The following is a 16,154-nucleotide window of genomic DNA, read 5'->3' on the forward strand; positions in this document are numbered from 1 at the left end:
TTGCAACATATTGATGCAACTATAAAGAAGGCAAGACAGCAGCTATGCTTCATTAAGAGTCTGAGATTTGGTCTGTCACTCAAAAACCTCTACAGATGTACCGTGGAGAGCATTCTGACTGACTGCATCACCGTCTGGTTTTAGGGAGTGGAGGGAAGTGACTGCACAGGATCAGAGTAAGTTGCAGAGAGTCGTAAAATGAGACAGCTCCATCATGGGTACTAGCCTCCATAATGTCAAAGACATCTTCAAGGAGAGGTACCGGAAGGTAATATTCATCATTAAGGACCACCACCACCCAGGACATGCCCTCTTCACATTGTTACCATCAGAGGTACAGCAGCCTGAAGACACACACTCAGCGATTCATGAACAGCTTTGTCCCCTCTGCCATTCAATTTCTAAATGGGCATTGAACCTTGAACACTACTTCATTACTGTTATTTATTTTCAATTTATTTCTGTTTTGAACTACTTATTTTAACTTAACTATTTAATATACATATATAACTATAATTCCATTTTTAAACTATTTATCATGTATTGCATTGTACGCTGCCACAAAATTAACAAACTTTGCAATATATGCCAGTGATATTAACCCTGATTCTGATTCATGGAAAGCACAGAATACACAATAGGAACAGCAGAAGACCACAGGTCTGAATTGACTGAGAACCTCAAAGGAGTTAGTATTAATAAACAAAATACTGATGAAATTTCAGATACAGCCCTGATGAGGGGTCTTACCCAAAACATCAAACGATTATTCCCTTGCATACCTCCAGCATTTTGTGTGTGTTCAAACACGCAAACCCGACGTAAATTGAGAGACTGCTTCGCCAGAAAAAGAGGGATCTCCCATTTTAATTCCATTTCCCATTCCCATTCCGATGTCTATCTATGGCCTCCTCCACTGTCGCGATGAGGCCGTACTCAGGTTGGAGGAACAACATCTTACATTCCATCTGGGTAGCCTCCAACTTGATGGCATGAACATCGATTTCTCGAACTTCTGGTAATGACCCACTCCTCCCTCCTCTCCTTCAACATTCCCCATCCCCTTTTCCCTCTCTCACCTTATCTCCTTACCTGCCCATCACCTCCCTCTGGTGCTCCTCCCCCTTTTCTTTCTTCCATGACCTTCTGTCTTCTATCAGACTCTCCCTTCTCCAGCCCTGTCTCTTACACCAATCAACTTCCCAGCTCTTTACTTCACCTCTCCCCCTCTCCCAGTTTTACCTATCACCTTGTGTGTCTCCCTCCCCTCCCCACACCTTTTAACTCTATCCCTCATCTTTTTTTCCCTCCAGTCCTGATGAAGAGTCTTGGCCTGAAACGTCAACTGTACTCTTTTCCATAGATACTTCCTGGCCTCTTCAGTTCCTCCAGCATGTTGTGTGAGTTCCTCTGGATTTCCAGCATCTGCAGAATCTCTTGTGTTACTACAGAAATTAATAGGACTTAATGATACCAAATTCCCAGTACACGATGGCTGGTATCTGAGCATTTTAAGAGGTGCCTATGGGATGGTGCATTTGATGGCAGCCATCCTCCAAAATTCTACAACAGCTCCTCAGATCTGAAAGCAACTCATACAAACCCCATTATTTACAGTTCCTTGAAAAAGTATTCAGCCCCCACAACTATTATCACAATTTACCATCTCATTTTCTAAATTTACAATATATTGTAGGACTTTTTGAGCTAATCTACAAAATATTGCATCATGTGAAATGAAGTGAAAAATTCCAAAACCTGTCAACAACTTACAAAAAAACTTAAAAACCTAAATTGTGAAGCTGAAAAAGTACTCATCCCCTTTTGTAAATACTATGCTAACTTTCCTCAGGTGCAATACTGCACCTGACCTTATCCACTCTCCCAATTTGATGTAGAAAATTGGAGGATCACCTGTTTTTAATGAAATCATAAGCATAAGCCAAGCGTAATTGAGCGTTATTGTGCAGTCAGCAAAAGATATGACCTCCATCGGTCTCCAGCTCCCAAACTGTGACAACCAAGGCGCTAATACATGACTTATTCCCTTTGCTTTTACTCTTTATATATAAAAGACATGGAACACAGAGTACTGTGCAATTAAAGAACAGATGCATGGCCCCTACAAAGGAGAATTAAATTATTGTTACTCCAGATGCGATGGAGCACAAAAACACAATAGATAAGAATACAATAATAAAAAACACAATAAATATAACACACAAGATAGCTTACAGTATATACCCAGATTGACTGTCTGTCCATAAAGTGACGCTGGGCACGGGAGTGTCTGTGCATAAGGTGACTCTAACAGGAAATGATAAAGTAGTGCCGGTGGGGATTATGGAGCAGTAGGTTAGTCGGTGGAGGAGTTGGTCAGCCTGACTGCTTGGGGAAAGTAACATTTTCTAGAGTGATGGTCCTGGAGTGGATGCTATGTAGCCTCCTCCCAGATGGGAGTGGGACAAAAAAAAAAAAATCCATGAACAGGGTGGGTGGTATTCTTCATGACATCACTGGCCCTCTTCTGGGACCAGCCGTAAGACTGGGGTTCAATTCCGCCGCTGCCTATAAGAGGTTTTTACATTCTCCCTGTGACCGTGTGGGTTTCCTCCAGATACACCTGCTTTACCCCCCACATTGCAAAGACATACGGTTAGAATCAGTGAACTATGGGTATGTTATGCTGGTGATGAAGGCATGGTGACTCCTGCACAATCCTCGATGATCTGATTTGACGCAAACGACACAATTCACAATATGTTTCAACGTACACATGACAAAGTTAATCGCTTGTCTGTGCTCCTCATGATTTTGTACACTTCTATACGGTCACCCCTCATTCTTCCGCCTTCAAAGCTTCATTTTATTATCAAAGCATGTATGCAGAATACAACTCCGAAATTTGACTTCTCCAAATAGCCACAGAATACAGAAAACCATACAAGTAGTTGAAAGAAAGACATCAATCCCCCCCCCCCCCGGATGAAAAGAAAAAGAAACAAAAACTCACAAACCCCAAACACCCCCAACCCCTCCCTTGCACAAAAACAAACAGATCACCCAAACCATCATCCCACCAACTGGCAACAAGAAAGAATGGGCGAGAACATTAAAAAAAAACATACAACTGAAGAGGTCTATATGAACTACAGCCCAATCCATGAATCTCAGAATTTAGACATCGCCAAGAGGACAGCTCCAAGAGTTGTTACCCTCTCTCCATAACTCATGCCCTGAAGTCCCAGCAACATCCTCACAAATCTCCACACTCTTTGCAGCTTAATGCCAATTTTCCCATAAAAGGGTGGCCACAACTGAACACAATATTCCAAATGAGGCCTCAACTAGCGTCTTGTACAACCAATATACTTCGGCAGAAACAAAAGAGATGTCATCAGAATCAGGTTTAGCATCACTGGCATTTGTCGAGAATAAGGAGGATAGACAAAGGAGAATCGGTTGATGTTGTGTACTTGGACTTTCAGAAGGCCTTTGACAAGGTGCCACACATGAGGCTGTTTACCAAGCGACAAGCCCACGGTATTACAGGAAAGATTCTCACATGGATAAAGCAGTGGCTGACCGGCAGGAGGCAAAGAGTAACAATAAAGGGAGCCTTTTCTGACTGGCTGCCCGTGAGTAGTGGTGTTCCACAGGGGTCTGTATTGGGATCGAGCCTCTTTACGCTATATGTCAATGATTTGGATGATGGAACTGATGGCTTTGATGCAAAGTTTGCAGACAATATGAAGTTAACTGTATGAACAGGTAGTTTTGAGGAAGTAGAGAGGCTACAGAAGGACTTCGATGGATTAGGAGAATGGGCAAAGAAACGGCAGATGGAATACAGTGTTGGGAAGTGTATGGTCATGCACTTTGGTAGAAGAAATGAAAGGGTTGACTATTTTCTAAATCGTGATAAAATACTAAAAACTGAGCTGCAAAGAGACTTGGGAGTCTTTGTGCAGGATTCCCTAAAGGTTAATTTGCAGGTTGAGTCTGTGATGAGGAAGGCAAATGCAATGTTAGCATTCATTTCAAGAGGACTAGAATATAAAAGCAAGGATGTGATGTTGAAACTTGATAAAGAACTGGCGAGGCCTCGACTGAGGTATTGTGAGCAGTTCTGGGCCCCTTATCTTAGAAAGGAAGCATTGAAACTGGAGAAGGTTCAAAGGAGATTCACGAAAATGATTCCAGCATTGAAATGGCATGTCATATGAAGAGTGTATGATGGCTCTGGGCCTGTATTCACTGGAATTCAGAATAATAAGGGGTGACCTAATTTAAACCTGTCGAATGGTGAAAGGTCTTGATAAGAGAGGATGTGAGGAGGATGTTTCCTACGGTGGGAGGGTATAAGACCAGAGAACATGGCCACAGAACAAAGGAGTGTCCTTTTAGAAAGGAGATAAGGAGGATTTTCTTTAACCAGGGAGTGGTGAATCTGTGGAATTCTTTGCCACGGGCAGCTGTGGAGGCCAAGTCTTCATGTATATTTAAGGCAGAGGTTCAAAGATTCTTGATTGTTCAGGATATGAAGGGATAGAGAGAGAAGACAGGAGATTGGGGCTGAGAGGAAAACTGGATCACCCATGATGGAACAGTAGAGCAGATCCGATGGGCCAAAAGGCCTAATTCTGCTCCTATATCTTATGGTCATATGGAAATGTGTTAGCTTTGTGGCAGCAGTACAATACAAAGTAATAGAGAAAAAACTGAATTACAGTAAGGAATTATATACCAAATAGCTAAATAAGTAGTGCAATAAAAAGTAGTTAGGTATTGTCCATGTGCTCAATGTCCATTCAGAAACCAGATGACAGAGGGGAAGAAGCTGTTCCTGAATCACTGAGTGTGTGCCTTCAGGTTTCTGTACTTCCATCATGATGGTAGCAGTAAGAAGAGGGTATGTCCTGGGTGATGGGGTCCTTAATGATGACATTGCCTTTTTGAGGCATTGCTCCTTGAAGATGTTCAGGATACTATGGATGCTAGTGCCCATGATGGAACTCCCTGCAAGTTACTTCAAACCTGTGCTGTAGACCCCACCCCACCCCACACCCAATGGTGACGCAGCCAGTTAGAATGCTCTCCACAGTACATCTGTAGAAATTTGCAAGTGTTTTTGGTGATATACCAATTCCCTCAAACTCCTAATGAAATACAGCCGCTGTCTTGCTTTCTTTATGGCTATATTGATATGTTGGGTCCAGGTTAAATCCTCAGAGCCACCCAGAAACTTGAAGTTACTCACTCTTTCCACTTCTGATCCCTCTATGAGGACTGGTGTAAGGATTGAGACGCAAGAGAGAACCTGAAGTTTACATGCAGGCTTGGCGAGTTACTAGAAAAGCAAAAAATATGTTGGCCTTCAGAGTAGGAAGAGTTGGCTACAAGAATGGAGTTACCTTGCCAAATTATACAGAACCATGGTGAGACTGCATTTGAAATACTGTCCAAGGATGGATACATCGCCACTGCGTAAGTTCTGGCTGCATTTTAGTCCCACACTCCTCATATACGAGCACCCAGTTCAGAAGGGGCTGGGTTTTGAGTAAGTTCTCCTAGTGGGTTTGCTCCTGGCCTGGCCAAGATGGCCATTCATGGGTCTAGGTGACGGAAAGTGGAAGGTGCTGCCCGGGCCGACTGCCTGCCCCTTTTCCAAGGATACATTCGTGCCCGGCTGTTCTTGGAGATGGAGCACACAGTTGCAATGGGCACATTGGTGGACCTCCGGGAGCGATGGGCCCTCGGGGGTATTGATTGTCTAATAGATGGCAGTAACATTTTAATTTGTCTTGTAAATACTGAGTGTTTGTACCTTGTATATTTGTGACGTAAATAAACTTCTGTAGTTTTTTTTTTAAAAGAAAAAGGATGGATATATTTTTGAGCAAAAGACCGCAGGTCAGATCCATTCCAGTGATGACAGATTTGTCCCTTGATAAGGGACGATGGAGGCGGAGTGTATGCTCTTTAGAGCTTAGAAGAATGAAAGGTGATTTTGATGAAACATACAAGAATGTTCAGGGACTTGAAGGAGTAAATGGAGAGTTAACGTTTCCCAATTGCCAAAGCCAGGGGTCACAGTCTTAAAGTACACGCTAACCCTTAGTAGAGTGAAATTTCTTCACTGTGGTTAACGTATCTTTGGAATTCTCAAGAGACAGTGGTAACTCCATTTATTTAAGACAGAGATCAATGACTTTTTTCAGATTTTAAGGGAATCCACAGGTATGGAATTAATGCAAGAGAGTAGTACTGAGGTAGGTGATCAGCTGTGATCTGACTGGTGACGCAAGCATGAAGTGTAAAACGGCCAACTCATACTTCTGCTGCTCGTGTTCTGTCCTGCTTCATTTGAGGGTAAATGGGCCTGCATGCCAAATTTTCTCCATACCACTCAATTCCATCCTGTTGACTGCGTATTTCCATGTCTCACTGCACTCCCTCCTCTCCCAATACACTACCTCAAACTTCACGAGATAAAGTTCCATTGGCTGTTCACCTGCCCAACCGACCCCACCATCTCTATCTGCAAACTCCCTTAAAAAAAAGCCAAAAGAAAGGGACGAACACTGAGCCTTCAAGAATCTCAATGGTAACAGCCTTCCAGCACTACAGCACATCAATTGCAACGAGCATTTCTAGTCATTGAACTGACTTTAAAAAACAATTTGCCTCTTTAACCAATCCACCATACGGGACCTTGTCAAAGCCTTGGTGAAATCCATGTAGATTACATCAGAAGCATTGCACACATCAAACTTCTTCAAAGTTCAAAAGCTTAGAGTAAATTTATTATCAAAGTACACAGATGTCACCACATACAACCGAGTCTCATCTTCTTGTGAGCATACTCAATAAATCCAATAACCGTCATAGAAACACTGAAAGACCACACCAATAGGGCAGACAACCAGTGTGCAAAAGGCAACAAACTATGCAAATACAAAAAGAAAGAAAAAAAAGTAATAAGTAAGCAATAAATATTGAGAACATGGGATGAAGAGTCTTTGGAAGTGAGTCATTAGGTTGTGGGATCATTTTAATGAGGGAGCAAGTGAAGTTGAGTGATGTTTTCTCCACTCTTTCAAGAGCCTGATGGTTGAGGGGTAGTAACTGTTCCTGAACCTGGTGAGGCGAGTCCTGAGGCTCCAGAACCTTCTCCCTGATGGCAGCAGCAAGAGGAGAGCATGACCTAGGTGGTGGGGATCCCTGATGATGAATCCTGTGACAGCATTTGGTTACCTTAAAGAAATCCAATCAACTTCTTCAGACACCACCTTCCCTTCACAAATCCATGGAAAGTGTCCATTTGAAATGAAGGTTTATTACATTCCAAACTGATTCCACTAATTCGCCTTCCACTTCAATTAAGCAGATAGGTCTATATTTATGCGGTTTATTCCTCGAGCTTCCTAAATAATCGTACAATGTTAGTAGTCCTTCAATTTCTCTGAAAGGCAGGGTCAACAGAAAGAATAGATGGTCAAGCCATTGCAATATCAGCCTTTCTTCCTTGTAACAGCCTGGGCTGGATTAAATGGTAAACATCTTACTTCTTGCTTTTATCCTATGTCTCCTATCCAATACTGCGTACATTTAGTACTTATATACAGTACAACACTGGAGTGGTACAGTACCATAGCAGTTGGTGTAATTCTATTACAGTGTCATGGTCTATAAAGAGTTTGTACATTCATCATGTCTGTACAGCGCTTGTACATTCTCCCTGTGGCCATATGGGCCCGGTTTCCTCCCACATTCCAAAGACGTACAGATCAATAGGTTAGTTGGTCACATGGGTGTATTTGAGCAACAAAGGCTTGTTGGGCCAGAAGGGGCTGTTACTGTGCTGTATCTCCAAAAAAATAATGTTGTCCCCTCTTTTTTTCTACTAAATATTCATTCGGAACTTGATGCACATTCTTCCACAGGCAAGTTATCATTGTGGATCACAATAGACTATTAATTCCTCAACAACCTTTTGCTTCTCAGCACCTATAAAGCCCTGTGAATCTGTGAATCCATTACTATCTGGAATTAATTCTCCAGTGCCTTCATGAGAGAGCTGGACCAGTTGCCAATTGGGCAGGGATCATGTCATTATTATGAAAAGCAATTAATAGATAGCATTTTCCCATGACATCGCCATGACTTGTCCATATACATGAAGTCCAACTATTGGTCCTGGGATTTCTTCCTGAGCTAGAGACAGCAGAGCTGGGTTGGAAATGTTCATCTGCGACAGAAAGATCCTTTTGGACCTCGAGTGCTTTCTTTTTTCTACCCGCAAACTTTGTTTGAACTGTTCGTAAAAACTTTCACACATGTCGTTCAAATGAATATGCTTGGCCAATGCCTAAATACATTCAAATAGAGATGGAAATTAAAAAAAAAAATTATCTTACACTTACAGGTGGCAGGGTGGAGATATTATGTCTCTACCAAAGGAGGTGTAGGGGGCTCCTTCCCCAGCCAGCCTGCAGGTCACCCTTGGGCAATGTGTAGTACCTACTCAGCCTCCCCTGATCAGGGTCATGTGAAGCCATGGGAGCAGCTGGTGCATATCAGAAGTGCTGGTTATGCGACCACTGATGCCAGGCAGGCAATCTCTGAAGAGCACTGATAACGGCTGGGGTCACCCGTCTTGTAAAGATATTGCCTAGGAGGAGGCAAGGGCAAACCTCTTCTGTAGAAAAATTTGTCAATGACAGTCATGATCATGGAAAGACCATGATCGCCCACATCATACAACGTGGTACATAACGAAGTAAGGAGAGATCCGACAGACAGTGATTTTCCCATGGTAAAAATTTCAAATGTTAGTTGTCATAGGTTTGAGAGAAGCAAGGAAGTTCACAGGAGATGTGTGGAGTTAACTTTGCGAAGAACAATTATGGTCAAAGACCAAGATCATCTACTTTATACAATACCATGATGATATTTTACACCTACGATGTGTTTTTTAAGATTACCCAAACTTTCTATCTCAGCTTTCTTTCTAAATCAAATCACATAATTTAATATTTTTGAGTTCCAACATACATTTACAGTTAACAACAATCTTCGATGGACATGAATACCAATATGAAGGCATAAGGTGCATTGGTCTTCATCAAATGTGGGACTGAATTTAGGAGCTGAGAGGTAATGTTGCCGCTATATAGGACCCTGGTCAGACCCCACTTGGAGTACTGTGCTTAGTTCTGGTCACCTCACTACAGGAAGGATGTGGAAACCATAGAAAGGGTGCAGAGGAGATTTACAAGGATGTTGCCTGGATTGGGGAGCATGCCTTATGAGAAAAGGTTGAGTGAACTTGGCCTTTTCTCCTTGGAGCAAAAGAGGATGAGGGGTGACTTGATAGAGGTGTATAAGATGATGAGAGGCATTGATGGTGTGGATAGTCACAGGTGTTTTCCCAGAGCTGAAATGGCTGCCACAAGAGGGCACAGGTTTAAGGTGCTGGGGAGTAGGTGCAGAGATGTCAGGGTTTTTTTTTTTTTTTTACGCACAGAGTGGTGAGTGCGTGGAATGGGCTGCCAGCAATGGTGGTGGAGCTGGATACGATAGGGTATTTTAAGACACTCCTGGATGGGTACATGGAGCTTAGGAAAATAAAGGGCTATGGGCATCCCTAGGTAATTTCTATAGGAAGGACATGTTCAGCACAGCTTTGTGGGCCAAAGTGCCTGTATTGTGCTGTGGGCTTTCCATCTATAACACAACAGCGACACATTGGAAATAAAGTTATCACAGTGAACAATGTTCAGGTAGCTGAAAATGGATTTTAAAAACTTCCAGCATCAAAATACAACTGAAAATCAATTTTGAAATTGGTTAAATGCTTGGAAGATGTACACTACTTGTATAATTGTGGATCTATTCGCAAAAAAAAATGCACAATTCTGTGCTCATTTTGGCACTGAGTTCACCCAAATTTGTCAATGAGATTTTTGAAAATTCTGCAATTTGATTCCTAGTTCTGTTTGTGGTCAAGGCTTTGTTTCACATAATTTACTTTAATTCCACTTTCATTTATCTGGCTTCATCCTCTTCAACAGCAGAATAGTGTCAGTTTCCAGTCCCGTGCATCAGCCAGGCTCTAACCCAATGCACAATGACAGCCAATGCTGTTCCACTGTTGCCTGATTCCACTTTCGATCAGCTTGTAGATCAATCCCGACGTTTTCTGCATTACTTGATCCCAGTAGGATTGTCCTTCCATTCCAGTGTTGAGGAAGCAATGTGAACAGCAGTCAAGGCCAAAACTATCTCATAGCGTAGACATAGATAACCAAGGCAATGGACTTACCATTGCTCGTTTTCCATAGGCAACAGTACAGTTGGTGGCAACCTACCAACAGCTTCGGAGATGCCACGAGGAAATTTTCAAACTGATTCAATTAGCCTATATTTCATTAAGTGAGCAAATCTGAGAACCAGCATAAACACGCAATACACTGATGGTTGCAAGCTAAGATCGGAACAGAAGTCGGCAAACTCTGCCGAAACTCTTTCCCGGCTTCTTAGTAAAATATAAAACGCAGAATTCTCTCCACGAACTGCAATCCGACAATAAAAAATGAAACATTCATGACAAAGAGTTTGCTTTCAATGACGCCTTGCGGGTTTCAAATCTTGTAGTCTTCCAAGAGATGCGACACTTTTGCATTTCAGGACAATGTTGCATCCAGATCGGGAATTGGGTTCCCAAGATCACCATGCTTGTAGAGTCACCTCTTAGAACAAAATTGCGGAATCCCAAACGCATAACTTTATATTACAACATGCAATGTACAATCCACCTGTTAGGCGTCCAACCATTACCAGAGCGACTGTGTCGGAGCATCAGTTAAAGCACGGTTTGAGTTTCCGACTCATGAGGGTAGCTTTGCCGTCGGTGGGGCCACCACCTCGTCGCATGCAAAAATCGACTCATAACACCAGCCCAATGCGCGCTCCACTGTTACATTTTCACCCCATGTGTCAAGTAGCACATCTCCACTGCATGTTTCAGTAGTAATCACACCTTCCCGGCCCCCCGTCGCTATTTTATGAATCACAATTTTTGAACAAAAAACACGGATACGTTTGAGACTCAACGATGTGATGAAGCCAGCCGCCCCGCCAATCTTCAGTTCTAACTATGCACTCTGGAGTTGCGATTACTCAAACATGCACAATAACCTCAGGTAACATGCCTCCTATCAGAACACTGAGAGATTATTTTGTACGCCAAGTAGGTGGCCAAGGGGCTATGAATAACAACCCATTCCCCTTCCTGTCACCCCAAGAAACACACAAGAAAAATCAAGCCATACTCTAGGCAAGTATGTCACCAACATTACTTGCGACTCTACAGTGAGTGGGTGGGGGGGGGGGGGACTACATCATTTCCCTTTCGGCCAGTAGACAACACTATTTTTAACGGTACTTTCGGATCGGATAGCCTCAAATTCATATCATTCATCAGGCATGTATATAAAGCCACCTTTCAGAACGCTCCTTGGGTCATATGCGTTTCTCCAACCAGAATAATTCAAATCATAAATTATACGGCATATATTTACAAATAAAGTGCATCTTCCGCGGCCAAAAACAATAGTAAGAGAACACAGTGCAATATAGGGAGTGATAGTGAGATTTGAAACTCCATGCACTCAGCTTCCTGCATACTGATGCTCACAGAAAAGTCGTCAGCAGTTCTGTCAATAAATTAGTGCGTACACACTTCAGAATTTACTGCTGCTCTCAACAGCCCCTCCCCAGACACCACTTCGCCAACCTCCCGCCCTCCTTCCCTCTCCAGGCTGTGGCTATCGCTACACCTATCTGCCCCTTCGGATACAACCGCTAACTCACTCTCTTTTTAAGGCCTATCACCATGCAATGCATTTCACAAGAAAGAGAAACCAAGCGACAGCGCTCCCATCCCAAGCTTCTCAATGTTTCTCCCCGTGTGCAAGAGGGCGAGAGAGAGGAAGGAAAAATGCAAGCAAGCCTCGGACGAGCTTCGGCTACTTTCTACTCCTTGCCCCCCCCCTCCCTCATTCTGCTCGGAGAGGTGGGGGTGATCAGCACACAGTAATGATTAATTTAAAACAGCACCTCGTATAGATCTCCCGAAGCCATGACCGCTTCCAGAGGCGGTCGCTGCCTGCTTGCTGGTTGCTTCTGGTGCTGCTGTTGCTGCTGTTGTTTCGGCGGCCGGGTTGCCCGAGTGCTCCTTTGCAGGCTGATATACACACACACATACATACACGCGCACACACATACACATACACACACACACACACACACACATACAGGGGGGGCTCGGTCAATGCGCAGAATCCGCCGCCAGCGTCTCACTCTCGATACACTGTAACAGGAGGAAGTAGCGAAACGCTCCATCCAATCCACCAGCGCCTGACACTTACACGCCCGGCCCCACGTGCGAGAACTAGTAGCGAAATTAAAAAAAGATACATTTCCCCAGCAGTGACTTACCTGGGGAGCCCCTTCCGACACGTCCCGTTACAACCACCGCCGTCACTGGACTAAATACGGATTTAATAAAAATTAAAATACACCTTCTGTCACCTTCTATATGAACTGCGAGTATCTTTAAGCGGCGTCGTAGCGAAAAAGCACTTTAAAACAGTCACTAAAATGGGATTTGAATCAGTATCTATATTTTAACGCGATTTTCAAATAATTGCTTAATCATGTCTTACGTTGAAGTTTGCCCTATAAGTGTCAAGATTGTGCAGGAGATTTTGCATGTTATGTTTGGATACATGTGTCTTTTTGAAATGATATTACCCTCTTTTTATTATTTGCCTCTCCCTCCAGACAAGGTTATATTTGACTTGTGTAGGAACTGATTTTCCATATAGTGTTCAATACATGTGTCTTTGTGCCTTTTTCGCTAAGTTTTTTTTTAATTTGCCTCTCCCCAAACAAGGTTAATATTTGACTTGGACAGGAGCTGACTCTGCACATAATATTCGGGGAGTATGTGTTTTTGTGATGTGATATTTTTACTAATTTGTCGCTTTCCAACCCCCTCCCAAAAAAAGGTTATATTTGACTTTGAGGCGGGAAGAACCAGGCACATTGGTTTGGTTCAGCGCGGTTTAGTACTGGGGGTGGGGTAAAATATAGGCGATGTCCTTGTGGGTACCCGCCGCTGGGCTTCCAGAAAAACGTGATGGAAAACAAAAAAATGCAACAGCTTTTTCCACACAAAATAAATGTTGCGATCGCAGTGGATGGGGGCGGGAAGGGGGTCTGTTGCCAGGCGGTGGAAGTTAAAAGTTGGTGGAAAAATTCGGTCTTCCCAGAAAAATGTCACTTTGATATCACGTGACGGGTAAATTGAACCCGTTTGAGTAGAATATGTGACGGACGTTGCGGGACCATGTGCCGCGTGTTTGCTGAGTATGTCAGACAATCACGGTGCACCCACAATAAATTCAAACCGCGATGGCGATGTGTGCCGGCAATACAAACTGAGTTGGCATTTAAATGGTAATCGATCCTGAAATCTTAACCCTGCTTTTCTCTCCGCTGTGGCTACCCGACCTGCTGAGTGTTTCTTGCACTTATGGGATAATTTACTGGTGTAGACTGCTCCCTCGATTTCTGGACATCTCAGTCCTTGGAAATATGTTTTGAAGCCCCTGCTACCCCTTGAGGAATAGTCAGGGTTCTCCAGAGATGCTGATGTCTCCAGGGAGTATTTTCTGAGTGGTGGGCAGATTAAAAGATTTCATAATACAGTATAATGAACAGCCTCATTAATCATCATAGATTTGCTACCAGAGTGTAATTTACATGTTATATTGCAATGTGTTGACTAGACTTTCCAATGGGATGCACCCTATTTTTATCTCCTGCCCATTTCTATATATTTTAGAGTCAGACGAAGACCCAGGAGACTGCAGAATCTGGAATCCGGAGCACCAAGCAAATTACTTCGGAGGGTCAGGCAGCATCTGTGGGGGAAAAAATGGGGAGCAGGTATTTCAGATCGAGACCCTTCATCTGGACATAACATTGACTGTCCATTTCCCTCCACAGAGGCCGCCTGACCCGTTTAGTTCCTCCAGCATCTTGTTTGATATTTTAGTCAAGTTGTCTTTACAACACAGGAGGCCATTCAGACTATTGAGTCAATGCTAGCTCAACACAGAATAATCCAGTTCGTCCTATTCAGCTTCCTCTCTATAGCCTGCAAGTTTACCTTCTGACAAGACTATCCAATTGCCTCTTAGAACCTTTAACTGTTTTCTCCTCCACCAGCTTCACGTTATCACTTGCTGCATTGTCTTGTATTCTAAGATTTTTATGGCCTTGAAATTTAAAATGGTGTGCCTCACTCCTTGCACCAACAGATATTGAGAACAACTTTTTTGACTACCTTATGTAAGGCTTTAATAATCTTATACACCTTACAAATATCCTCTCTTAGTCTCCTGTGCTCCATGGAGAGTAACTTCATATCAACTATATCCTTCTAACCAATGTGTCCTTCTGTCTAAAATCCCTTATTGCAAAAATTCTGCTAAGTCTCTGCACCCTCTCTTGGACCTTCATACCCTTCTTAAAGTGACACAATACTCATATGCTTTGCTAACCATCCTTTCAGTGTGTTTTGCTACCTTCCAAGATTGATGCACATGAAATATCAGGTCCCTCTGCTTCCGCATGTGCTGCATTTTCTATTCTAACTCCTTGTCCCTTCTGACAGATGCAACACTTCACATTTCTCTGTATCAGATTCCATCGGCCACTTGTCTAACTACTTTGCTAACCTATCCTTATCCTGTTATGGTTGATTGGTGCTACCCTTCATTGCCTGCCAACTTTGATATTGCAAATGCCCCTTTTATTCCCCTTTTGCAAGTTTCCTCATGAAATTCACCAAATGTTTTGCAATGCAATTATCGAGTCGTTCACAACATAGGAAGAAGCCATTCCGTCCACCATATTTTGTGCTGCAGACCTACCCAAATTAATTCCACCTTCACGCCTTCATTTGATCCACAGATCAACAGGTCACAGCTTTACAAGTACATGTCCAGGTACCATTTTAACTATGAGGAGGGTTTCAGCTTCTACTGCCAGCAAGTCCTTCCTATTTACTGTGTCTAAAGCCTTACATCTAATTTAAGTTTTCCCTCCACCTTCTCTGTTCCAAAGAATATAACCCAAGATTATACATGAGAGCTACAACTTCCAAGAACTTGCAACATTTTTGTAAATCTTTGGAAAGTGCAGTCCCAACTTTCTTGTACAGAACCAGAAAGTCATTATGCATAAAATCCAGGGCATTTTGAACATTAAGAAAAACTACACTAGAAATTGGATCCTATTCTGATCGTATCAGGGGAAAGGCAATTGAAATGTTGAAAGGAATTGAGGGAAAAAGAACTGCAAGGAAGAGAGTTCTGGTTTCCCCATATGTCATATACAGTACTGTGTATGTTAGGCACATATATATAGCCGGGGTGCCTAAGACTTTTGCACTGTACTGTAGTCATTTTATGTATTGCACTGTACTGCTCCTGCAAAAAAAAAATAAATTTCAAGAAATATGTGAGTGATGATAAACCTGATTCTGATATGGGTCTCGATTCTGGACTGGGAGTGGAAAGGGGAATCATGGATGGGAAAAGGGGAAGGGAGAGGGGAGGAGCGGGAAGCAGCAGATAGACATTGTGTAATGATCAATAAGCAAATTGTTTGGTATCAAATGTCCTTGCCTGGTGTCTCAAGGCTGGTTGAGTCCGCTCCTGTGCCGCTCCGCACCTCCTCCTCTGCCACCTGTCCCACACCCCTCCTGTAGTGCTCTACCCACACCATTCCCAACATCCTTTGTTCCCACCAGATTTACAAACTCAGTCTCTGCTCCACGTTGACAAATACACTATTGTGTAAAAGTCTTAGGCACCCAGCTATATTTATGTGCCTAAGACTTTTGCACTTTACTGTAAATAATACCTTTGATAAAATCCAGAACACTTTATAGCTGATGAAAGGAGATGTGAAAGAAATACTGTGGTGATACGATAATATAAGAGGACGGATAGTTTTTTTTTCGGAGACAAGAGTCTTTAGACGCTGTAATCTGGAACAATGAAAAACAATAGACA

The 16,154-nt window shown here is 42.9% G+C and overlaps 1 protein-coding gene across 1 annotated transcript in view; it reads right to left on the minus strand.

Annotated features, from left to right (window-relative positions):
* The window catches only part of LOC140740839 (chromodomain Y-like protein 2), a 200,057-nt gene extending 187,649 nt beyond the window's left edge, over positions 1-12,408 (minus strand). The window contains exon 1 of the mRNA XM_073070389.1: positions 12,124-12,408. Coding sequence (XP_072926490.1) covers positions 12,124-12,408 — 285 coding nt within the window. The remainder of the gene's footprint in view (positions 1-12,123) is intronic.
* Positions 12,409-16,154: the final 3,746 nt, after the last annotated feature.

Source organism: Hemitrygon akajei, chromosome 17 (genome assembly GCF_048418815.1).
Source record: "Hemitrygon akajei chromosome 17, sHemAka1.3, whole genome shotgun sequence".
In the NCBI taxonomy this organism is placed as follows: domain Eukaryota; kingdom Metazoa; phylum Chordata; class Chondrichthyes; order Myliobatiformes; family Dasyatidae; genus Hemitrygon; species Hemitrygon akajei.